Raw genomic sequence first — 25,848 nt, forward strand, 5'->3', positions numbered from 1 at the left:
TTATGCCTTGAGTAGAGACCGGTGTGTTGTGTGCCGTGTCGGTACCGGTCACGCACCGCTTGTTTTCATATGTGGTGTTTTGTCAAAAAGGCTCTGCTTCACCATGGCTCCATTATTCAGTATTCTGCCCGCAAGGACACGGAGCCCCCATCCTCTTCCTTCCCACGAGCGCTGGCGTGATGCCCTCTCCTTCTTATGTATGTCCCATCAGAGGAATTTAGGGAAGCGCTTCGCTCAGACGCCTCCGAACGCTGCCTAATGACACGTGTAACGAGCGGCCCGGCGCCAGGGCCTCGTTCACCGTCACCCCGGTTCAAAAGCGTTCAGGGGGCTGGTGAACCTCATCGCGGTTCGCGGGCTGCGCTTAAATTGCTCTCCATCGACACCGGTTCTCAGTCGGGCTGTGCGGTGGCACAGCGGGTAGCACCGGCGCCTGGCAGATCTTTGTCGTGAACGGGGCTCGGTCAGCAGCAAGCACGTACATTCTCTCTGTGTTTGCATGGCTTTCCTCTCACCATCCAAAGCCATGTTTCGGGTGAATTGGCGACCAAACTGGCCATAGTGCACGTTTGTGAGATTGCTCTGTGATACACTGGCATGTATGTGAGAGCAAACATGAGCAATGGTCTTGTGTTCCATCCAGTATAGACCCTGCCTCACATCCCCACTTTGGGATAGGCTCTGGACCATCATGATCCTCTCCTGGACATGTGGTCAGTCAGTGTGAAGTCCCAACATCCCCTGCTCTGATTCAGGCTGTGTGCTTACATTTATTCATTTAGCTGACACGTTCCTCCAAAGCAACTTACAATGTTAAGGTCACAATTATTACATGCTTATAATCATTTACCAATTTATACAGCTGGGTAATTTTACTGGAGCAATTTAGGGTAAGTACCTTGCTCAAGAGTACTACAGTCAGAGGTAGGGATCAAACCATGCAACCTTTGGAGGCCAAAGGCAGTAGCGCTAACCACTATGCTACCAGCTGTCCCTGTGTTACCTGCCTTCCCCTTGATGGCACAGCTGTGTAAAACCATGGTGTCACAGCAGCCAGTCTTTGGTACCATGTGAAAATACGCTGACCAGGTGTGGCGGGGTGGCAGGAGGTCACGGTGTTTTTAACCTCCCCACACCAATGTTCAAGGGCATTTCAAAGTCATCTTTATTCTGAATGTAACTGCCTTTCATAACAGAAGTGGCGTTAGCTCCTTTAAATGCTTAATGTGTGTTTACTAGTTGAACTACAATCAGCGTATTTATTTCCCCTGAGGACAGAATGATTTTTCTCAGATGCCGAATATCGCCGAGTTCCGTCACTGTCCCGTACACAGAAATAGCAGGGGCTATTTATAAAATCCATCCACGAGCTGGAGGCATTGCCAGTCGACAGGAATTTCACTCTGTTGCCATGGCGCCTGGAATTGATAGCATCGTAAGGGGAAAGCGAAGCTGGAGAGAGAATCCAGGGGACTAATCTGGGCACTTGGCTGAGCAGGCCAGCCTGTCCAGGTAAGACACAGGTGTGGGGACGGCCTGGTAGCCACTCGCACACAAAATGTTCAAGTTCCCGTTGGTTACATTTAATAAATAAGCCAGACTCATGGCAGGGTTATTTCCCCTTTTGCATATGATGTCAGCTATAGTGTAATGATACACTGGCAGTGGGCCATATGTGAGTCATATCATGGTAAACTGTGGCAGACTGTGGGTGCTACACCAGCCATCTGAATGCAGTTGTGTGCTCAGGGTGTGTGAAACCAGCAGGCCGTCCGCACTTGCATGTCTGAACACAGCCAGATGTGCATGTGGGTCTGGGTGTGCGCGTTTGTACGTTGCTGGCAGCGTGAAGCAGACCTCTCCCTTCAGAGCTGCTGCGGCACTGATAAGGCATTATCCCTGCTCTGGAGGCTCAGCGCTGGGACACACACTACATCTGCAATAACAATGAAATAAGGTCCCACTGTGTCCACAGAACATGTCCTACATGCCAGCACTAGATGTGCGCTATCAGCAGGGCTGCCGTCGCCCTCTGGGGTGTAATCGTGGCTACTCCCCTTCCCGCTCTCAGCACTATTGTCCTCTGTTTATACAGCGTGCTTTAAATTGGCCTCTCATTTATGTCCTGTGGATGGGTTTAAAGTCCCCCTGGGGCCCTGCTTAACACACTCAAAGCAAACTGTCCACCCTGAGCCTGTGCGCGTCAGAGACTGGATGCCGGCCTGGCGTTTGCGGACAAAGGCGCAGTTAAGCGGTCCATCTCCCACATTCAGCACCACCAGCAGACACTGTACCGTAGGCGAAACACACACCCCTGGTCAGTCTATATCATGGCAGCACAGGGGTCACATGTACACAGGACAAACCGAGCTGACAAACACACCAAGTAGCTCTGCTGCACTACTGTAGCTCACAAGACCTCTTTCCCCACATGTCAGATATACAGCTCACAATTTTAGACTTCACCCACTTACACTAGGATATATTTAACTGAACAATTCAGGTTAGGTATCATTCTCAAGGGTATAGCCAGCACACCTTGAGCTGGAAGCACTTTGATTATGAGTGCAGGTGGTTAACTGTTATGCCCCCTGCCACCAACTTGTGCTTATTGTCACTAGGAAAGGCTGTACTGTGCAGCAGTTGGGTCACTGACACCCTATACATGAACAACAAATCCAGCTTTTAGGTCAATGAAGCAACTGATTGATGTGCAAGTTACTAAAGGGGAAGAAACACAGGAATATAAATGATTGGTTGTCTGAACGTGTGCTGGAATGTTTGTGTAGGAACGTGGGGAAAAAAGGAAAAAAAAAAAAAAAAAAAATCTATCAGCACTTGTGAATGTCTGGCCCCGATACACAATGGTGGCACTGACAATTTGTTTTTGCCTTCTGGGCAGTCTATAGCTCGACAAACTCATTATGGATTATCTTCCATCCGAAGACTCGCCTTCACTTCACACATGAAGGAAACACAAACACACAAAACGATCCACTGTGTTGTGGCTGGAAAACGGGATGTTGATACTGGTGCGACAATGTCAAACACATTCATCTGTAGCAATAACAGTAGTGCTGTGAAATGTGCGAATGAAAAACACTTGTTCTCATGAGTACGCTACAAGGGCAAACACGGGATTTCTGTAGCATGTTTTTCCAATTTATCTCATCTGGAATGCACAATATTACCTGTAAATTAATGAATGGAAGCAAGCTTACTTGAGCAAGGGGACTTCTACAGGAAACAAAGGAATCCCCCCCCCTTTCCATCTTCTTTAAGACTCCACTGACACACCAGAGCTTTGGATTGTTAATGGTCTTTTATTAGCAAAATAAGGGACATGAGTCTACAAGAGTTCCCCACTCACAGAGAGCACAGCTAGAGAGTTGTGGCAGTTTCTCTTGGTTACATAAAATAACCGTGTTTCCCCACATTTGTTAACCTTACTTAGAAACGGTCCCTAAAAGCATTGCAGTATTTTACACTACTGAAGCCCTCTTTCTCTTCTATACACCAAACATTTCTCCAAGTCAATTTAATTCAAAATATACAGTAACTGAACCCTCCTCTTTCACAACATTGTATAAGTAGAAACAATTTCCTCCCGACTTAACTGCCATTTTCTTCCACTTTTTTAAAAAAAAAAAAAAAAAAAAAAAAAAAAAAAAAAGGCAGAAAATAAAGACACCACATCATCTTCAAAAGATTCCCTTTTCACGACCCACTTCCAACCTGCTTTCGCGCCATATTGTGTTGCACATCTCGGGTTGTTGTGGCAACCCGGCAGTCGTAACCATGTGCACGGAGTGCCATTTCATCCAGCGAACTCTGGTCGATTTCCACGCAGGTCCCATGGTGACGGGCACACGTCGGTGGAGGAGGCGGCGGACAACTGAACATCAAACTTCACAGCGAATGGTGGGACAACGAAGCAGGCCGAGACGACGCACCGAACAAGGACTCAAAAGGCATGCGAAGGCACAAGTACCTACATAGAGGACTCAAAGAATCCTACCGTTTCCCTGCCCACACCCCACAAGACAAACCTTTCTAAAAGGGGCAGAAAATGGAAGAGAGCAAAATGAAAACATCTTTAAAAAGGAAAGGTTGGAAAGTGGCTGCAACAGTTACAATAGTACAAAAATCCTACACATGTTTTCTATAACTATTTTAAAATAATCCAAGACAAAAAACATAAATAAAAGCTGCTAAAACTGGCATATGGTACATTACTGGTGCATTCTTGATTTTCCCCTCAAGTATTCTTCTCCGTTAAATGCTAGTGGCAGTCTATAAAAACAAAGAGAACACAATCAGTTCAAAGATTATTTTACAGAAAGACTGCAAGAGTGAAACTAAAATTCTGAGCCATTTGATTTTACTGGGAGTCCAATGTTTTAAAATAAATCAGATTAACCAAAGTATTCATGAAAGAAAGAAAAGGGGGGGGAAAAAAAAAAAAAAAAAAAAAACACGGGCTTTTCAGGCTCCTGTGAAACAAGCAACAACTGATTACTGATGAGCAGGGCATTTGTACAAGGGAAGTTTGGTCATTTGTTCATAATGTTCAAGTGTGGCTCCTACACTTGCAATATGCTAACAGCACAATGTCACAACAGCTGAGCTAGCAAGGCACATTTTGTGTCTGTCTCTGTCTGTCACTCGTTCACACTCACACCTCCGTTCACACAGCGCACCGGTGGGTCCCCCTCACCAAAAAAGAGCCCTGCCCTAGAAGAGGCCGCAATCCTTCAGGTTGTTCTTGATGATGACGTCAGTAACAGCATCAAAGACAAACTGCACGTTCTTGGTGTCGGTGGCGCAGGTGAAGTGGGTATAGATCTCCTTGGTGTCTTTCCTCTTGTTCAGGTCCTCAAACTGGCACTGGATGTAGGCTGCTGCCTCCTCGTAAGTGTTGGAGCCTGAATGTGGGAGCATTTTGCACCAATCACAAAAGCCATCTTGCACGTCACAGGAATATTAAGCCTAGTCACTACAATTTGCTTTGGAAACAAAAGCAAAATACACCACCTAACGCTGCGAGGACCTCACAAAACACCCACCTTTGCTCTGACTTGGCAATACATGCTACATGGTGCAGCCACTGTGTTAAACAGAGGGGTTTCGCTTGTACAGCCTTCATCAGAGCACCGCTCTGATCACGAGCGCCCTGCCCTAGACGGCACTCAGCGTCTCTTCCAAGGATGAAACAGCGACGGCAGCATGTTGCCATGGCAACAGAAAGTGTGTTTCGAGGTAATAGGAATGGAGGAAAGCTGGAGCTCTGACACTGATGGAGTGTTGAATAAATAACAGTTGGCAGCAGCTACATTTGCTGTCCTCTTTCCACAGGACTGTGAAAGACACTACTGTCCTGCTTTTAAAAGACATTCTGTGTGGCACTAGACAGAAGCTAGAAGTTAAAGCCTGCTGAATACGCAAGCGATGCGAGTTTGAGCCACAGCAGCCTCAAGATCGATCGTGCCGAGAGAGAAGGCAAATGCTGCACACATGTGCAAGTCCATTTTAATGGACCTGCCGAAGAACACAGCGCTGCAACTGAATTAGGAAAAGCACTCTGCCTCACTATATCAGGCCTCCGGGATGTGGCATCCTGCTAGGCAAATCCTAAACAAATCCAGACACGCAGCATTTCCACAGCGCACCTGAGGCACCGCAGGTGCGCAGCAATGAGCCGTACCTGCGTATTCTGGGTAGCAGATTGTGAGGGGGCTCTTCTTGATCTTCTCCTCAAACAGGTCCTTCTTATTGAGGAACAGGATGATGGAGGTGTCCGTAAACCACTTGTTGTTGCAGATGCTGTCGAACAGTTTCATGCTTTCATGCATCCGGTTCTGAGGACCAAAGAGGAGGTACGGTTACAACGTGTCAAGTTGTAGTGTCACCTCTCTGTGGCAAATGTCACAACAAAGAACCCAGTTTACTGTGGACAAGCGGAATTCACAACACAGACACCAAAACCGGCTATTCAATGTTATTGTCAACTGTGCTGGTAAAAAAGCCTTTTTTTTTTTTTAAAAATAATGTAATTATTTTCAGAGGATGGGGCTTCACATATAGTGTACCTGGGATGCAAAACCATAAAAATGGATTACACACAAAGATCATCCAGAGGTGTATTGTATTTTTATAGAAGAGACATAACCCACCATCTCTTCATCTTCAGCCAGGACCAGGTCATAGTCACTCAGTGCCACACAGAAAATGATTGCTGTAACCCCTTCAAAGCAGTGTATCCACTTCTTGCGTTCTGATCTCTGACCTCCCACATCAAACATTCTGGGGTAGCACAAACACATATAATTCAGTCTCATTCTCAGACATCTGTGTCTCTCTCTCTCACACACACACACACACACACACACACACAATCCTCATTGTCTTATTTAAATTAACTTTTGCCTGATGGCCAGTCAAGTGATCTCACTTGAAGTGCAGGTCTTTGAAGGTGAAGTGGGTCTCAACGATGCCTGTAGTTTTGACCCTGGTCCGCAGAACATCCTGCTGGGTGGGGATGTAAGTGTTGTGGGCTATCCTGTCCAGGTCATTCAGGTAACTGGGGAGAGGAGTTGAGAGTGGTAACATACTCAATGGCTTGGGAAAGTGGAGCAAGACACCGAAGAGAGTCTTCAGTCTGTTTGGAGACAGGCAGGCTGGCTCCAACCCCTCATTCAACAACCAAGCGTTTCAACAGTTCCTCCAAAATAAAATGAGCAATGTCGTAAGTGGAAAGCAAGGTACTAAGGCTTGCTCTGGAGACAGCTAAGCTATTGGATCAATTCACTGCAGTGATTTATAAAACATTGCCATTTTAACACATGTTCTTAAATCAAAAGGTTCCAACAAATATTCCATCTCTCTGATTACAGACCTAGGGGAGGCCCAATCTGACTTTTCCCCAAAACAAGAACTCTGGAAAAGCAGTGGAGAAAGGACCTAGAAACAACCTCTGAGCTCAAGATAAACAGCCGCGTCCCTTCAATCTGCTATAATCCCTTCATGAAGAAACAATAGAGCACTGTTTCTCTACAGAATGCTCTGGCACTGACCATCGCCACCATAACTTGTGTCTCACTATTAGCGTTCCACGAAACGTGGAAAATGTATTTGTTCTTTTAAGTGTTTACCAGGAAAGTGTGCAGGATTTGTGGGTGTAATGCAGTTTAGAAAAATCCATGTTGAGCATTAGCTGGAAACATGATGAACGGAAACGTTCAGGGTCCAGAATGACTGCATGAACACTCGATGCCATTTGACATCTTCTCAGACTACAGGAGTCTCTTGTGAAGGGAAATGGGTTTGTGAAGCGACACTAACATCTGCTACCACGTATGGTACTCTTCAGGTTAATGCCAAAGTGTTGCAAAAAACATGTCAAATGAAAGTCATACTGGGTATACACTAGAAAAACTACTCAAATGTCTGTGTTTTAAGTAAACACCACTTTCCTGATTGTATTAAAACATTGCCCTCTGGCAACTTGTTTAAACACCGTCAAGGGCAACATCTGACTCTAATCAAGTTGCTCAAGAGAGTTCCCACACAAAGGGAAACTCACACACTCAACACCTGCTCTTGGCACCTTGCTGCACGCTAATTTTTAAGATTCTGCAAAGCGTGTGCATTTGACTACGGTGTGTAACTAAGAGGTTATCAGCCTTTTCTCTACCTACACTCCTGTTTCTCAGGAGAAAACGAGACGGACTCGTGTCTCTCTGAATGGCTAGACAGTCTGTGAAGCAGAACAACAGCCACGACGGACACTCACTATGCAGCAGAATCATTGAGCTGGTACTCCCGTGAGCGGCTGAAGCAGGCCTGCACGCCAGCGTCCTTCCACAGCCGCTTGATGACCCCCGCCAGCTCTGCTGTCATGAAGCCCTCCTCCGCAGAGCCCGCCAGCACAAACAGCTGCCTTGCGTCATCCTAAAAGAGGTCCGCCAGTAGGATCAAGAATTATTTCATCATAATGATCAAGAATCATCGATGACTAGGTTCATCAGTGTTTATAATGACTACCATCAGTGTCAACATCACCAACACCATAAATGTCTGCTGAGACACCACTTCTGTTGTGTCCAAGCAAAGAGAACCATAGTTCACTCAAATTGTCTATCTTCCACTTACCGCCCGGGCGGGGTCCCCAAAGTCTATCTTCAGGCGGCCCATGGCGCGGATGATGGCGATAATAGACTGGATTGTGTTGCTGTAAACCACGGCTTTGTACTGCTTACACTCCTCCTCCGAGTAGCCAGCCTCATGGATGATCCTGAGGAGGCAAGGAGAAATCAACATGAGAAACGCCCATATGACCCCCTGCTAGCACATTGACATCTTTGGTGCAGGGACAGAGCTTATTGTGCCCACATACCTACATCCATGGCTGAACTTTCTCCCAAAAACACACCACTGAACATTTAGACTGGAAAAGGACTACTTGGGATCATGAAGATTCATGCCAGAACTATAAAGGCATTTACTATTTACAGGTGGTCCCTGATTTACGACTGTTCGGCTTACGATTTTTTCGTCTAAGATGGTGAGCTGGCAATAGACATTCAGAAGAAAATGTACTTCGAATTTAGATTTTTTTTCCCCCGGAGCAAGCGATATGCGGAGTGAAACTCTCTCACGATGCTGGGCAGCAGCAGCGATCCACATCTCCCCATCTGTCACGCAGAGGTGTTTATTAGGTGTATTAAATGCATTTTCAACTTCCGATGGGTTTTGCAGAACATAACCCCATCATAAATCAGGGACCACATGTATAGAGAGGCCTCTATCCGCAGCCATGAATGAGCTACTGCTCATTCAGAGATATTATAGAACTACACCACAGGTATAACTCTGGGTAAACAAAGGCAACAGATAATTTAAAATGCATTGTTATGGTCTTTCAAGGTGACCACTAGAAATCTGACAACATAACTCCTTGTATTACAACAGTAACTTGGGGGCAGGGGGTATAGCTAAAGAGAACAATGTGAGGACTTTGTTTCACTTCCAAGCTGCATTTGGTACTTACTTCATCTGTTTGACGATTGTGCTCTTCCCTGACTCCCCAGCACCTGGGGGATGGGAGGGAGAGAGAGAGAGGGGGAGTCAGCACCATATGTCTTATACTCATGTCAAGAGGACCTCAGGGAGCAGAACATCTCTGCTATCCGGAGGAAAATGGACACTCGCTAGTAAAATGGGCTGCACAGCCCATGTGATGATATAAACACGATGTGCCACCTCCCCTCCTGACTATGTTCTTAGCCACAAGCAATTTGGGGACCTAACTGACACACTAACCTGCTTTGACAGTGTTCACAGACACATGCTATTTGGCAAACTATCCAACATTCAACTGCAGCAGTCTAACTTGAATGGTAGCCAATCTGAGTCCGTAGCGGGAACCACAAGCATCACCCAACACCAAGTGTTGCTGCATGAAACACCTCAAATTCTGCTTCTACATCCCACGTGTCCCCAGTAGATTTGGGATGTTCTGTGGTCATTTTGATGATTGACATCCTGCTTGTGACAAGAACACAGAGCACAGCGTTGTGAATTCAGGAGTGTTTACACCACAGGTTAAAAATCACAGCCATGATCACATCACCACAGCTAATAACTTTTGGGGTTGTGGCCTTTTGCTGCATGTAGCGGGCTGATGCCCTGTAAAGGGCAGCACCTCATGTCAGCATTGGCGTCATCATTGTTTCGGCCGATGCGGCGAACAGTATGCTTGAGGGATATTTGAGTTCGGGACAATGAAAACTTGCAGAACCAACATTCCTTGAACAAATTTGGCCACCCCCTGCCATGTAATAGAGCTTAACAAGCTGCTTCAGATTTAAGTTACTCAAGCAAAAACAGTGTGCAAGAGGCAAGGAGACCATAAAAAAGTGGAAGATCCTATTAAAAAAAAAAAAAAAAAAAAAAAAAGACATGGACAAACACACACCGAGGCAGTAAATGTGGCGGGGGGGAAGAGGAGGCTTCAGCAGGATATGAGAACATAAATACGAACAGCAAGGCTCATTCTTAAAAAGGCGTCTGCCATCGGCACCAGTGTCACCAACAGCAGATGGCTACAAGACAGCCAGGAGATTACAGGAGAGCAGGAAAGCCGGTTGAAAAGCAAGTGGAAAAAGCCCCTGTGTAAATTTAGTTTGGGCAGTGTTGATTTATTTGATGACACAAATATACATTTTGCTGGGAAGTACCGACTGTCACTCAGGATGCTGCTAATGTAAGGGCCTGAGCGAGGAACAACTTTGCGACATCACTCTCCTACTGTTCCTGCCACCACGCCAGCTACTCAGAATCAAAGTGATCACAGCTTCCTCTTCCTCTGCAACCATGCCCAAGCCCACTGTCCCAGATGGCCCTTCCTGTCACAACAACCACATCACAAATAGAGCAAGACAGTGGGCATAACCCTCCTGGAGATACCATCACCGTGACGACACGTTATGAAACACAAGAAGAGAGCTGCACGTCGAGACCTGCACCAGTGACAGCAAACATGAGGACTGACTGACTGACTGACTGACTGACTGACTGACTGACTGACTGACAACAGCTCACTAGGGAACATCAGAATCCTGGGCGCTAGCCGACTGCTGGTGGCCCCACCTCTGCTATGCTGCCATGGCAACCAGGCTCAGTTATGCGTACAGGGTAGAAGCTCCACCCACCACAGGAACACAGCTCTTGACAGCAGAGATGTACCAGAGCTTGTGGCAAAACAGAAAACAACCTGGTTAAGCAACTCAACTCAAGCCACCAAGACTGTGCTCTTGAGGGTAACGCCCATGAGACGAACCACAGCAACACAAGACCTCCTCATGCCAAACGCGACTAGATATTTACACTATTTCAGCAGGCACGACATTGCAACCTGAAGGTCACTGAAAGAGAAGGAAGACAATGTTTCAGTTCTCTTTTGAAAGACACGCTGAACACGTCCATCATGCAAGGAGCAGGAACAGGGAAGTAGATGGATCTTGCGCAGTCCTCCACCTGGGACTTGCAGAACTTCCTGCCATGAACCAGACCTCAGTCAACTCATCAGCACAAACGTCAGCCATGCGCTGTGCTCACGCAATGGAGCTATGTTGAAAACGAGTGACCCTCCAGCGAACACAGCACAAATCTCACCACACTTGTCGATGGCTCAAAGACTACATCCTCAAACAAATGCCTAAAACAAGATTCAAGACATGGACATTCATAATTCATGTTAATGTAGCTTGTTAAATTCCTTGATGAAGGGCTCCAGCAGGCATTGGCAACATCAACCCCAGCTTCCCTATGAAACATCCAGCTGCGCAAACAGATTTGGGGAAAAAAAAACCCTAACAATAAAAACAAGACAACAAAAACTGGCCTAGTTACAAATTAATAATAAAAGAACAAGCGTTCTGCTGTGCTTGTGGAACAGGAGAGATCCAAGGAAGCTCAAGGGGGGGGGAACAGCACTCTGTGGGGAGGCAGTCTTCAGCAGGGGCCTGTAATTGGGAGCATTTCACCTGGCTGCTCTGTGCTTTAATTACACGCCCCTTGCCGTGTGCTGGGCATCCCACGAGGCGGTCCACAGGTCGGCAAACAAACGCCGCTAAACGGCCCCTTGGGTGGCGATGTGCCAAGCGCTGCTGGAGAGGAAGGTTAGTTTCCCAGAAGAGCACCAATTGATACCATTCCGAGTGCCACCTTGCCTGGTGCTGCTCTTTTCTCCTTTGAGAGCAGCATTTCATCCCCGATCTCACTGGACCGCTGACTTACCGATGCCCTCAGTTCCTGAGAGTACCATGCTCTGTACAGACCTGGAGGCAACCTCATTTAGCAATGCATCAAACACCTCTGAGCACAGAACAAACCCCCTTGTAAGCCCAGCAATGGAGCTGAAATACTCTGTCCTTCAGCAGAGATGTCCTCTCTGCATGTGACTTCAGCAGTTTATACCATATCTTTGTTTGATTTTAAAAAGATCAAAAGTTACTGAAGATTACAGCTGTGACATCATGAAACTCAAAACATATCTGCTGAGGCCAACTGGGAGTGATGGCATTCTTGGCTCGATTAAAGCAACTTCTCATCGAGCTCAACCTCCCTTTTTCCATCTCCTCACGGAACATGGAGAGCATTTGAACCCAAACCTGGGCCTATGTCCATCTCTCTCAGAGTGGAGCACCAACACCTGCAAACTAGGCCTTTTCTGACAACCAGTTTCCGTTTGGGACCAGAAAAAGCACCTCAAGCAGACTCATAATGCTGTAATAATAGCCCTTTGACAGGCCTCTGGGCATCATTTCTGACAGCTACAGCCCAGGAAAGGGGACCCTGCCACATCACAACCACAGCATGCTTGCTGGAGGTCTGCCCGCACTGATGGACATTTTGCAGCTCAGCTTAAACCCAGTTACCCGTGACAAGGTGAGACCACGCCTGTGATCCACCCCCCTCAGCGTGGAAGGAGTAGCCAAATAGAAACTGCCAGCCAGAAACGATACCGCATCCGCCCTTAGCACAGCCTGTATTCCAAAGGCCTGTTAAGAGGATGAGGAGGGGGCTGGGCAGAGAGCAAAGTACACAATGCAGTGAACAACATCAGTGTCACCACATTAGATCCTTGAGCTGGCAGCACCCCTCCAAGAAACACTCGCGAGCATGTGAGTCACATGCACAGGGAAAAACTGCACACCGCAATCCTCTGGTCCGGCAAGAATTCGGCACACAGATGGAAAGCAGAACAACATTTACGCCTCTGTTTGCAGGGTTTGCAAAACATTTGACAACATGTGCAACAATTACTTCAGGGCAGGTGTTCTGCAGCAGAACAGCCCCACTTAGAACCCCAGTGTGTGGATCATAGCTTCAAGAACTGGATGTGTCTAACTGATTATATTAACAATCAGCCTGAAAAATACGCCAGCTTGTACACTTAACTGTAAATTTTAAAAAATTGAAAAATACATCAAAATCAAATGAACTCCCCATCCATATGACTGTTCCCATAGTAAAAAACACTGCATGTGCTCAGCCATTATAGTCCCAGCAGCCCATGTGCAGTACCAAATACCTACAGCACCATTTAAAGCGTAGCTGTCACTTCCCACTTTAGACACTTTCACAACAAGAATACTGGCACAGTGCCTGCACCGCTCAGTAATCACCCCCCACACACATTCACACAGTCAAACTGCTGGCACAGCTTCTCTGTGCACAAAGAAATATGGCCAGAAGGTTCCAAGTGATCTCACTGTGACGCTCCTTTCGCAATGTTCGAACAAGTATGAAATATGCGAAAATTACAGAATACGGAAGAATCCGCACAATTGCATAAAAGCTACAGGAGAAGTTACTGATTTCAGGCACAACTGCATGCGTGCAAACAATTAAAAACAGGTTTTTTGGCCTCCGTTTCCTCAGCCGCAGGTTTGCAGACATTAGCTGAAGAGACACCACCGATTGTCTAGTCTTCGTTCATATATAAAATGCGGAAATTTTTCACCTTCATTATGAAGGCAAGTACAGATAAACTGCAAAAAATATCTAGAAACCCAAGAGATCAAAACAAATACTGAGTTTATGGTCTAATGTATAAAACGGTGACAGTAAAATGGTGATATTACAGTGACACAAACGTGAACAGGCCTGCAAGAACCAGCCCACTGCACAGGAGGTGACACAGAGGCGTACGTGTTGGCACGGCAACCATGCACCGGCAGGTTAGCCAATTAAAGGAAGCTTAATCTCAGCAGCTAAGGAGACCCGAACAAAACCAATCAATGGGCACCAATACACACAGGGCCGTGGCTCCCCAACCCTGGAATTCTAGGGTCGCAGACACGTCACCTTATGACCCCTGAGATAATGAGCAGGAGGTGGGCTAACATATGTGCAGAACAGAAACAGCTCTAAAATGTTAAATCTGCACATGGACATTGATAGCGCTCTACACAAATGCAGAGACCAGCTATGAAAAACATATGATGCCATTCATGCGGCTCTGCTAGAACCGCCAATTTTACAAGTGATGTGATCTTAGGAGAGGGATTAATACACGCCTGTCCATAAGCTCGCAGGCCAACCGCCAGCGGGGATACGGCTCCTCCTCAATTTTTAATGCACCCAGTATGGGCACATTTGGCTTAGTGTTTCTGTTTCTTCCCCCTGCTATGGCACAGTACTGTCAATGAAAGCGGTAATTTGAACAGGCTATCTGCGTTACCTGGTAACCGCCGATGCCTCGGACACAAGGCAACAAAGACTGCAACCTGTTCAAAGGGAGATTCACAAACAAGAAAACCAACATACAACCTTAGTTTAAAAAAAAAAAAAGGGGGGGGGGGGGGGGGGGGGGGGGAGACAAAACACAAACTTTTGGCAAATTACAGCTATAAAGTTATTTTCCTGCACAGACCAAGAAACCTGCAAAGATCATGGAACTGTAAAGCAAAAATACATCAGAGAAAAAAAAAAGTTTAAAAAATTACCAGAGGGTGTTTGGGTTCAGTCCAAGCAGAACACCTCTGGGCAATTCTTTAATAAAAGTGCTAGCTGAGAAAACAGTGTGCAATAAAAACAGTTTTAAGCATCTGTGAACCACCTAAAACTTTTGACAGCTTGCACAACAGAGAGCTATTTTTGAGAACATGGGTGGGGCAATTTAAAAGAAATAAGGGAATTCAAAGGGACATTGACATGAACACTTCCAGTCCTCATACAGACAATACCAGCAAGGAAATGGGATCAAAAGTTTATACCAATTCTCCTTAAAGAGCAACTACGCTCACGTGGTGCTCTCTAAATCAGAAAGCTGTAGGTTTGGTTTTAGCTGATATACCCTTGAAAACGGTCCTTTAAGCAAATTGCTCCAAAACAGCATGCACATGGATAAAGTGACAATTTAAGTGACTTAAGTTGCCCTAAATGACAGCATCTGCTGTCCAGCTGGAAAATGTGAAACTAACCACATATGCACAACTATTTTATGCTTTACAGCAGATATGATCAATGCATGCAATAAAAGTATTTTCCTGCCCTCAGCTAAAGTACACTGAACTTTTCCAGAATTTGAAGCCAGTCTACATTCTGGACAAACAAGAGACAAAGCCACAAAAACATTTTTCCATTAGTTCACCAGATACGGCCAGTGCATTTAAAGGAGGTGGTGGAAGAGAAACAGGGCCTAATGATTTGTGGGTAACCGATGCGTTTTCTGTAGATATTTGTTTTTCCACATTCACCATGACACTGGAGGTTTCTAGCACGATACCACGGCAGCACACGAAACGGATTCCTTTGCTTTTGCTAAATCTCCATGCCATGAACAAAAGCATAGTCTAGAAAGCTACAAAAAGCAACAATAGCACAACTCTTCGAGACGCTGAGAACCAGCCCTCGGTTGCAACATGAACAAAGCAACACTGTACACCATCTGACTGTCACTCGCTACATTTACATCACACTAGCAGCAATATCCTCTGCTTGTGTGTTGGTCATATGTGGCATTTACTCATTTAGCTGACACTTTTCTCCAAAGCCACTTACAATGTTAGGTACTTACAATTGTTTTACCCATTTATACAGCTGGGTCATTTTTACTGGAGCAATTAGGGTAGGTACCGGGTACTACAGCTAGTGGGATTCGAACCTGCAACCTACAGGTTCGAAGGCAGTAGCTCTAACCACTGCCTTACCAGCCATCCTCCTGATTAAGAGTAATTAACCCAATACCTCGACCTGGTAATACATACATGCACATACACAAATACTAAACTTGTGTGTCAATACTGAATATACTTGTTCTGTTGCTGCAGCACAATTAATTCCACCCTGGATCGATATAATCTTGTGGTTACCTTTGGATCACTTTTGTACTGTAAACACCCTTGTATTGTAAATCGCCTCGGACTAACGTGTCAGATTAAACATTATTATTGAAAATGTGAATGGGTGGGCTTTGACGCTCGTCTGTGGGCCCCGAAGCCACGATGACGACGAGTCAGGAAACAGCTGCGGTGCAATCACAAATTTAAAAACGAGGAAAAGAAAAAAAGAAAGAAAAAAAAAAAAGGCCACACACATGAACTGCAAAACGGCAGCACACGGACGCTCCGGCCCCCACGTTGGCCGAATCAACAGGTCGGTCCGCGGGCTGAGTGGCGCCGCCGACCCGGAGCAGCGGCAGGAAGCGCGAGGGTCGCGCCACGCGGGGGACCAACACACTTTCTCACATCTGCGGGCCTTTTAAAAAATGCACTTCCGCCTCTTTCAGCCCCCGAACGGGCAGCGGCGAGGCTACAACGAGCACGTTCAGTAAGTGCATTATTATTAGTTAGCAGAACCGCTGCCTTTTGTTCCACTAATCCGCCCGCCAACAGCAGCCATCAACCAGACTCGGTTCGTGGGAGAAAACGGGCCCGTTTTTTTTTTTTTTTTTAAAAAAAAAAAAAAAAAAAAAAGCAGGCTAGTAGTATCTGGAGTTTTCCGCGGACATTTGAAAAGCCTAAAATTGCCATAAATTCGCCATTTTTCCCCCCGTTTCTGCCCGGCTCAGGGCAGGGACGCTCTCCGCGCAGCCAGCCCCCCCACCCCCGCCCACTGTTCGTTCCCCGCGGGGCCCCAGCGCCCTCCTCACCGAGCAGCAGCAGCTTCACCTCCCGGGCCGCCTTCTCGCCATCGTCCCGCAGATTCCTGTCGATCATCTTACTGCGCTCCACGGCCGCCTTGTCCTCCGTGCTTAAGGTGCACCCCATCCTTAAGCGAGTTCTCCAAACGAGGTCGAAGAAAAAGTATTCACACCGTGTGCAGTATCAACATGCAAGACTTCTTTTCTTGAGGAATCACTCCCTGGAACCCCCCCCCACACACACACACACACACGCCCTTTTGTCTGTGGGACTCGGGCGGAGAAAACGGATCACTCGGTCGGACACGACGAAGAGTAAAGAGTCTCTCGTTCGGTAACAAAAGTAATAACAAAAAAAAAAAGGTCAGAATTCGCGTGTGAGATGTCGCCTGTTACAATTTCATCCGTTACAATCGGTGGAAAGGAAAACGGACAGCGCGAGCGCGGAGAGAAATCTTACTGCCAGCTCGCGCAGCTCGGCACTCCACACGCTCGAGAGGAGAGGCGAAGCAGCTTCCTGTCTGCTCGGCGACGCGCGGGGCCGCGCACGCGTTTTAGCTCGCGAGTGCGCGCGGGCGCGCGCGCGCCCCCCGCTTCTCCGCAGTCATTTGAGGAGCTTGTGCCGTCTCGCTCGCCGGTGGCTGCCGCGCGCTCGGCCGTCACTGCAGTTAATGACGAAAGGCCGCGCGCTTTGCGAAGTGCTGGTCCGGGGATAATTGGGCTTTTCGAAAGGCTGCGGCATCACAGGCGTGATAAAGGAGACGGTGTTTTACAGCAACCCGTGTGTCACTCTTTCAGCGCCGTTGCTCTTGTTTTCGTTCCCCGTTATACTCGACAAGTTGCTCCGGGACAAAATTATCGTCAGGCTGTTAAGTTTGTTACACTACGTCGAGGCCAAAAGCGACATGTTGAAAAACTGCAGCTGTACCGGTGCCTCAGCCGTAGTACTAAATTCGAAACATTTCTGCTAACGTGGAAGAAAAAGAAAAAAAAAAAAAAAACATTGACATTCTCAATAAAAACTTTACTCTCTGCCCACACATCCTGTATACAACTGTATACTTGACTGTAAACACCAAGTCTTTTCATTGTATTATTATTCAGTGCACTACACTGATCATTAAAAGTTACCACAGAAATAGGTGAACACATAATAAATGCCATTCAGATAAACAGCACTGATTAATAATAATAATAATAATAATAATAATCCTGCATGTTGGTGCAGCAGCAGCCCTGATGCCTCACAGCTATCTTTGTGGGTTTCCTCTGTAATCCCTCCCATGGTGCAAAGGTGTGTGTTTAAGGTGAATTGGAGACCCTCAATTGCTCTCTGTGTGTGTGTGTGTGTGTGTGTGTGTGTGTGTGTGTGTGTGTGTGTGTGTGTGAGAAAGAGCGTACAAGTGAATGTCCTACAGTGCTCTGGCAACCCATCCACAGTGCAGCCTGCCTAGAGGCTTCTGTTTCCAGTATAGGCCCTTCACCACCATGACCCTGTACTGGACAAGAGGTAGATAAAAATGAGCAGATTATCATAATTAACAGCCTTTATTTAACTCATTCCTTTGTCCAGTGTGAGGATGTACCCACACACACACACACACACGTTTTCAGAGCCGCTTGTCCCATACAGGGTCACGGGGAACTGGAGCCAACCCAGTAACACAGGGCGTAAGGCCAGAGGGGGAGGGGACACACCCAGGACGGGACGCCAGTCCGTCGCAAGGCACCCCAAGCAGGACTCGAACCCTAGACCCACCGGAGAGCAGGACTGTGGTCCAACCCACTGCGCCACCGCACCCCCTACGATGTACCCCGGTTTACTAATTTATACAGCAGAATATCTATTAGAAATGGTGGAGAAGCTTGATGGTGCTGGTAGCTCGGGTTGTTGATCCAGATCTAGACTCCATCTGGAATATCTATACTGTATCACTTTGTGGTTCTTCAGGGGCACTGCAGCGGGAGTGGGATTCAAACCTGTAACCTTCACACTGTGAAATGTGATCCCTAACTGCTGCCCCAATGCTTAGTCTCTACATATTTATTTATTGGGTTTTGCATCCACTGTCACAGAACGCAAGCAAACGAAATAAGTGTTCGGCCTGAGTTCATATCGACCCCGACAGCTGAGCCCCAACTGTTGCGTAACGCTGAAAACGTCCAGGTTGAGATGGCTCGTGTTTTTCTGGAAGACTGATCATATCATTTGTTTAAACGGGATGGATCGGGATGCATTTGTGTGTTTGCCCTAACCACACGTACAAAACTTAATAGTGACATTTTAAGTTGCAAATAATATTTTTATGGAGAAAAGGAGTTAACTCCTATTCTGGTCATATTCCAGTGCGAAAAACTGGCCTACAAAATTATTTTTTTTTATGAAGGCATGTTGATTATATCTTCTATAGACTTATTTAGAAAATTTAAGAAGTCATTTTGTTATATAATCATATGTCAACTGTTCAGTCCATTTCCAAGCTACCATGATGGCCATCTAGTCGAGAGGGACACCATGCAGTGGGCTCACATTCAGACATCCTCTTTAAAAAGGCCCTCTCCAATACGGGGATGTTATGTGTTTTGGCAGCGTCGGTTTCCCGACCGAAGGAGACTTTCTTTTGACCTTCTGCTCATGTCGAAGTAAGGACTGCAGGATCTTGGGTCTCTTGTTTCACAGTCATTATCATCGTCTCCATGGAGACCGCTCAGCCGCTCTGTTTGCCGTCCTTCCCAAGCCCATGTTTACAATTGGCGCACTTAAAGAGCCAGCAACACCTGGTTACGTTCCCTTTTCTCGATTTTATCAGCAGAAGATATTCCTGGCCACCACCTCCGAGCACGTATTTTTCTGTGTCACGTTTCTGCGCAGAAAAATAGGGATCGAGGGTGGACTTCACCTCTTCGAAGGGCAACAACTTTCTGTATGACGCATGCCAGCTGGATTGTGTAGCAACAGCTGGTATAAGAATGCAGGGCTGTACAATGTATTCAGAGGAAAAGTGGCCTAAGATATGAGGAAGCAAATAAAAGATTCAGGGTTCAAGTCTCTTTGGTAAAGAGTGACGTGTAAAATATAAGCTGCGTAAGTACGTACATGCGTGAAACCGTACCAAACAAAGGTATAATGTAATACGCGGATTTCATACGTAAGAAATAATAATAAGTGTTGGAACTGGTAGGGAGGGACCTATAGCACGAGACTGACCTCATTCAACAGAAATTTGAATACACCGCTGGGATGTGTGCTGCTACAGCGGTTGGTGTCACAGTGAACTGGAAGGTAAAATCTTGGTACACGTACAGGTCGCACGCAGCAACAAAAGCACGAAAGAAATGCCACACTTGTCATCTTCGGTGACAAGTTTAAATGATGCTTTTTTGGTGTCACTCTCTGAAACAGTGGCCAGCTGGCTTGTCTAAATCTTCTCTTTACCTTCGGAGCCAAAGATGACAGCCGTCGGCTTGGTTCTCTCCTTGCCATCACACATTCGAGTTTTTTTGTATTTCTTCACGTTATTATTTAATTATAGGGGCAGCTGGTAGTGTTGTGGTTAGAGCTGCTGCCTTTGGACCCAAAGGTCCCAGGTTTGAATCTCATCTCCAGCTGTATTACCTGTGAGCAAGGTACTTAGCCAAAAATTACCCAGCTTTATAAATGGGTAAATGTAAGTAGACTAACATCACGAGTTGCTTTGGAGAAGAGTGTCAGCTAAATAAATAAATGTAATTAAATAAGTATGATACATTACAGCTTTTAGTAATCATAAACCTATCATTGTCATCTTTTGCATGTCCTGCACGCCCCTTCTTCCCGGGCGAGTGTGACGCACCGTCCGTCTTCTCGCTCAGCTAAGGCCCGCATTTCAAAGGTCGGCGTTGCACGTCCATTTGAATACGGTCATCCCCCTCGCGAGCTCGGCTGGCCTCTCCCTGCGAAAGCCTCCCGGGGGGGGGATGGGGTGTGTGGCCGGTCAAGGATTTGCATGTGACATGACTCATCTAGTTTAAATAGCCTAAAAGCACAGGATCAATACTGTTTACGCAAGCCGAAACATGGAAGATCTGGGAGCCTGCGCTGGATGTCACTGCCCTCCGGAAGCCAAGTTTATCACTCTCTCGGGCCCTTAATCGCTCACACCGCTTTTGCTTGCTTTTTGCTAATGATCATATCGCACACATCGAGCGTTGCTAAGCAGATGATTGTAACAAAGAAAGATAAGCAGTCGCAAAGGCTATTTCAGCAGCTGCCTGTATTGCTGGAGGTATTGTGGCTGAGTGCCAGTGGGACCTCTCCTGGGGTTCGACGCTTTGCATACCAAACCGCTGGACTTCCAGCATTCCCTCGCCTTAGCGATGCTGTCCGTCCACCGTAATTCATAGTAACGACCTGTGCCGAGTGGCGTGGCTCGTTGCGCCCTAAAGAAATTGAGGGAATTCGAAAAAGGTAGTTCGCCGCACGTGTATAGGCTCTTGCGGAAATGAGGGGCCAAGGGTAGGACAAGCTGAATGCTGGAATTTAAAAACAGAATACCTTTCTCCTCCAGACATCCGTAGCAAGATCGGACTTGTTGGGCGGTGCCATTTCTTGCCGCTTCATGTCAAAGATGCGCCGGCAACCCGGGAGGTTGAAAACACCGTTAACGGTGAGGTCATCGGGTCACTGTGTGCAATGTAAATTGGCACTGCGCTCGCCCGTTACTGTCGGCGTAAATCAGCTGACGGCTACGCCGAGTCAAATACAGTGACAAATTAGCTGAAGGCCGCGCGTTTGTTAGGGAGAATTTATGTTGCGAACGACCGCTTAACGCCATGATCATTTCTCTCAGCGAAAAAAACGCTGATAAAACACACAGCTCTGTACTACATGGGCTCTATTAGAACTGCTGAATAGGTTATGAAGGCTAAATGTTACTCATGCTTTACACTGTTTCAGGTTAGATGATCTACCGTGGAAAAAAACATTTTGAAATTTTAAAAAAAAAAAAAAAAAAAAAAAAACCCATCTTTGTCCTTTAGCAATCACTATTGTTAAAAGTCCCATTTGTAATAATTGTGGTCTTTGTCACAGCAGCTGATATAATGACAGGGCTGGAGCAAAGTGTGCGAAATGGGGAAAATTGTAATTTCTGGAATTGTCACAATATCTCAGCAGGGAGGAGAAACACACGTCACCCCCCCTCTCTGGGGTAAAGAACCTGCTTTTCAGGTTTCCCTGCTCTAAGATAAGAGAGGGTGGAGAATAAGCCGGAAAAAGAGCCAACGTTTCCCAGATGAACCGAAACGCATTCTAAAACATTTAATTCTCCAGGAAAACCCAAAATTATATTAGGTCTGGTATTTCTGGTAATGCCTGAGGGCTGTTATTTTGCATGAGACCTGTGCTCGGTGCCTAAGGAGAGTCCGTCAGTACCGCTCTGGTGAATATGAATATTAATATGAATATGAATATGCCCGCAAGGGTACTTCCATATTCTAAATTGCTCCTTGAGGTAAGGCCTCCTGCGCAGGGATGGTTTTACATACCCTGTCTCCATTACAGGGGTGTGCAGACATATGCAGAATGTCAGAAGCACAATAAATCTGAAATCAGTCACATTTTCCATTTAATGCCTTTGCATAATATTTCCATCCCCGATGGGGACGACAGGTGGGTTATGCAAAATGTATTCAAGGGCATGATTTTCCTGCGCGGCCACACGCTCTCCAGGTGTGGGACAAAAGGCTTTGTTGACCACCTTGGGCCGGGCAGTCACCGGGCATGACCATCACACCAACCGGGGGGTGTGGGGTGCCATGATCATGCTGATGTGTTGCACATGGCACTCAGGAAATACAGGATGCTGAGGTCAGTCAGGGCAAAACAAGAACTGAAACAGGTACAGCTGGTAGTCTAGTGGTTAGTGTTCCTGCTTTTGGACCCGAAGGTCGCAGGTTTCATTCCCACCTCCGGCTGCAGTACCCTTGAGCAAAGTACTTACCTGAAATTGCTCTGGTAAAACTACCCAGCTGTATAAATGGGTAAAATAATTGTAAGTAGATCAACATCGTAAGTCACTTTGGAGAAAAGCATGAGCTAAATCAATAAAGGTAAATGAGCTGTTGGGTTAATATAACAAGCACTTGGACAGCGTGTTTAATACAAATTAATGTTACGGAACGGAGCTGAATTTGCGCACGGGTGGACTAAACCATCCTGATCAATTCAAATTAAGTGAACAGCAGCATCCAATGTGGTCACAAACTGCGCTCTGGTGCTGCGCTTGTGCTTTTCCCGAAACCCTCCGCTTGAAAGGGAACGCTGTCATATTCATCGGAATTAGGGCGTCACGACACCTCAGTGCTGCTGAGAGGTGGTCGCGTCGCGATCACCGCTGCTCTAAACGCGAGCAGCTCCACACTCCGGCGCATTGTTGTCCACGGCTGGGCCTTGGATACCTGCGCCGCGTTACTCCACCAGGAGCTCCTTAAGGACCGAAGCTCACTGGGGCCATAACAAACTGCTTCGCTTGGCACCCCTGGGTTGTTCCGGTGAGGGGTCCTGCACAGGGAGCTGCGGGAAACACTGTCCTCTGGAGGCTGAAGAGGGTCACCTTAAAGCTCCTCACATTTACCTTCATCTATCACACAGTGATTGTCCTCAGTTGACACCTTTGACCAAGGCAGCTTACCCTGCCAGGTACTCTACACTAAACACCCTAAAATGATCCACCCATTTATAGCGAAGAGCAGTCCCACACACACACTCACACACTAAGAGCGAGCTAAGGTTGTCAGTTCAGCAGAAACACCTGTCTTTGGACTGTGGGAGGAAACAGGAGCGCCCGGAGGGAACTCGCATGCCACGTACCTAACACTGGGAGAATGTGTGAACTCCACTCTGACCCGCAGGTGCTGTGAGGCGCCAGCGCTACTTGCTGTGCTGCTGATCCGCCTCCTCGTGGCCACAAAAGCGTCGCTGCGCTGTCTCTCTCCAAGGCTCTCTTGCTCCCCAGGTGCGGGATGGTTTTACAGCAGTGAAACGGAGGGCAGAGCATGAATGAAAGGTCCAGCATGGATGCAGAACCAGTGAACCGAAATTCTGAAATGAGGGTCATTAGTTCAGCGTCCTTCCTAGACCGTTTGCAAAAGCAAGGCCTGGACTACGAAGTCCGAGAGCAACAGCTCATATAATAAATCTGCGAAGAACCACAGCAGAAGGTCAATCTGACCTGAAGAAGTTCAAACTTCTCTCATTTCCGAAGCTTTGTAGCTGCGATAGTTTTTTTTCCCCCCCCACAAACTAAACAAAAAATGCCAGTTTATTACAGAGCAATGCTACTGAAACGGTAGAAGAGAACCAGAACGTTTTATAGTCGTGTCTCTTCGTAGACTCTGCCAGTAACGGTAGAGGATGACACCCGAAGGCCAGTCCATTGATTACGAGATCAAGGCTCTATTTGCCACAGTGTAAGAGCGTTTGTGTTAATAAAACTGCTCATTTCATTTTAATAAGTGAGTCAACACTTATTTCAGTTTATTTCTAAAAGTTTGTAATAACAGTGCAAAGGGGTATAAATTCTGAGTATAAATTCTGAGGCTTGGCACCTGTACGCCACCAGGGGGCGACAGTGACTCAGCTGTCACATTGAGCAATGTTTTACCCAGGGGAAGACCATAATTAAATGTCTATTTTAATGACTCAATCCCCTTCCTCCACACAAAGACACATACATGAAAGGATCTCCAATTAGAGCTGTCAGTTGTCTTTCCTCTAAATCTATCTTGTCTTCAGTGAGTAAAGCAAGTTTTGGGAAACGGGGTGCTGTGCGTGTTCGAGGCTACACAGTGTGCACTCACACATGTGAAATGTGGGATTTTGTTTTTGCCCTAAAAGATGGAAAATCTGGAATGATTTTAGTGCTCTTTGTGTAAACATACACTGGCTGGTACACATGAGCGAGTACTGGTCCATGTATGATTCCCGGTGCACGTGTCCACATGTCGGTGCGAGAGAACAAAGACACCGCTGTTTGTCTGCTTTATGAGAGTCATTCGGCACGGCAGCGTGGAGCCTTCAACTTAATGTACTTTATGTAACAATGTATTTCATAACACTGCACCATCAAAGATGTCCTTTGATAAAACAAATCCCGAGCCAACGCTGTGACGCATGCTGGTCGCTCTGGTGTTTATCAGCACTTTTTTTTTTTGGTAATTTGCATCTTCATTCTGACCACCTGAACCTCTGCGTTCCTCTAGATTACACTCACCGTCCTATGACCAGAGGAATGGGTACCTCATTGCACAGAGATCAGAACCTCCAAAAAAGAATGCGGTGTCAGGATTGGCAGCGGGAGAGTTAACAGAACAGCGGCGAGGAAATTACCACGGTATGCCTGAAAGCTTAGGATCGCTATCCAGCAACCACTGGACACTGAGTTAGTTCACACGCACACTGTCTGAAACCACTTGTCCCAAGTGGGGTCACAGCAAACCAGATCCTAACCCAGCAACACAGGGCATAAGGCTGGAAGGAGACGGGACACACCCAGGACAGAACACTAGTGCGTCACAAGGCACCCCAAGCAGGACTCGAACCCCAGACCCACCACAGAGCAGGCCCTGGCCAAACTCGCTGCACCACTGCGCCCCCGAACTAGTTCAGCACCATGTTAAAATTACCGACCACATATGAAGAAACGTACATCTGAAGTGTCAAAACTCACATATACACACGTAGCCCCACCAGCTTTCGAGAAAAGACCCCAGTAATACAAACAATACTACATGTAGAAGTATGTAATACAATAGGTGTTACAGTATTATTATACTATATTATTCACCCGACGCATTTGTTCAAGTGATGCAGAATTTTTATTACTTAACATAGCCGGATGTTTTTGTGGAACAGTTCGGGTCCAACGCTTTCCTCGAGGGCGTTGTAGCAGGGCTCTTCCCAAGACTCGAACCAACAGCCATACTGGCTCCTCGTGGATCATTACCCAGCTGTAGTGTATTAGCTGTTGTCGTCCCACTGTGCTGAGAGGTTATAAGGCCACGTCGATGCTCATCGGTCCCTTATCTCTGTTGCCATTTATGACTTGCTCTTCAGCCGCACCGCTGGCTTATCGCTCGTGGGCGTCCCCGAGGCGCCTCGGTGCCTTTGCCCCTGGAACACGGCTGTGCGGCTCTCACTGCTGCCGGGGGACGCCGAC

The 25,848-nt window shown here is 46.8% G+C and overlaps 1 protein-coding gene across 2 annotated transcripts; it reads right to left on the reverse strand.

The window, feature by feature from the left end:
* Positions 1 to 3,310: 3,310 nt before the first annotated feature.
* Positions 3,311 to 17,199, reverse strand: gnai1 (guanine nucleotide binding protein (G protein), alpha inhibiting activity polypeptide 1). 2 transcript variants are annotated; one of them, XM_018730116.2, is made up of 9 exons: positions 16,661 to 17,199; positions 9,050 to 9,092; positions 8,152 to 8,293; positions 7,793 to 7,950; positions 6,452 to 6,580; positions 6,174 to 6,303; positions 5,705 to 5,858; positions 4,719 to 4,925; positions 3,311 to 4,296 (listed from the first exon to the last, which is right to left on the reverse strand). In XM_018730116.2, exons 1-8 carry the CDS (start codon positions 16,776 to 16,778, stop codon positions 4,735 to 4,737), a joined length of 1,065 nt encoding a protein of 354 aa, XP_018585632.1. In that variant the 5' UTR covers positions 16,779 to 17,199; the 3' UTR covers positions 3,311 to 4,296; positions 4,719 to 4,734. The 2 variants fall into 2 exon arrangements, with proteins under 2 accessions (XP_018585632.1, XP_018585631.1); XM_018730115.2 differs by having other exon boundaries at positions 3,311 to 4,293; positions 4,718 to 4,925.
* Between the last annotated feature and the right edge of the window lie 8,649 nt (positions 17,200 to 25,848).

Source organism: Scleropages formosus, chromosome 21, assembly GCF_900964775.1.
Source record: "Scleropages formosus chromosome 21, fSclFor1.1, whole genome shotgun sequence".
NCBI lineage: Eukaryota > Metazoa > Chordata > Actinopteri > Osteoglossiformes > Osteoglossidae > Scleropages > Scleropages formosus.

Coding starts and splice junctions, on each gene's coding strand:
- gnai1 (XM_018730116.2), bottom strand. CDS start 16,778: ATGGGGTGCACCTTAAGCACGGAGGACAAGGCGGCCGTGGAGCGCAGT. Junction 9,093..16,660: donor GGTGAAGCTGCTGCTGCTCG/GTGAGGAGGGCG, acceptor CCCATCCCCCAG/GTGCTGGGGAGTCAGGGAAG. Junction 6,304..6,451: donor TTCAAAGACCTGCACTTCAA/GTGAGATCACTT, acceptor GTGCTACCCCAG/AATGTTTGATGTGGGAGGTC.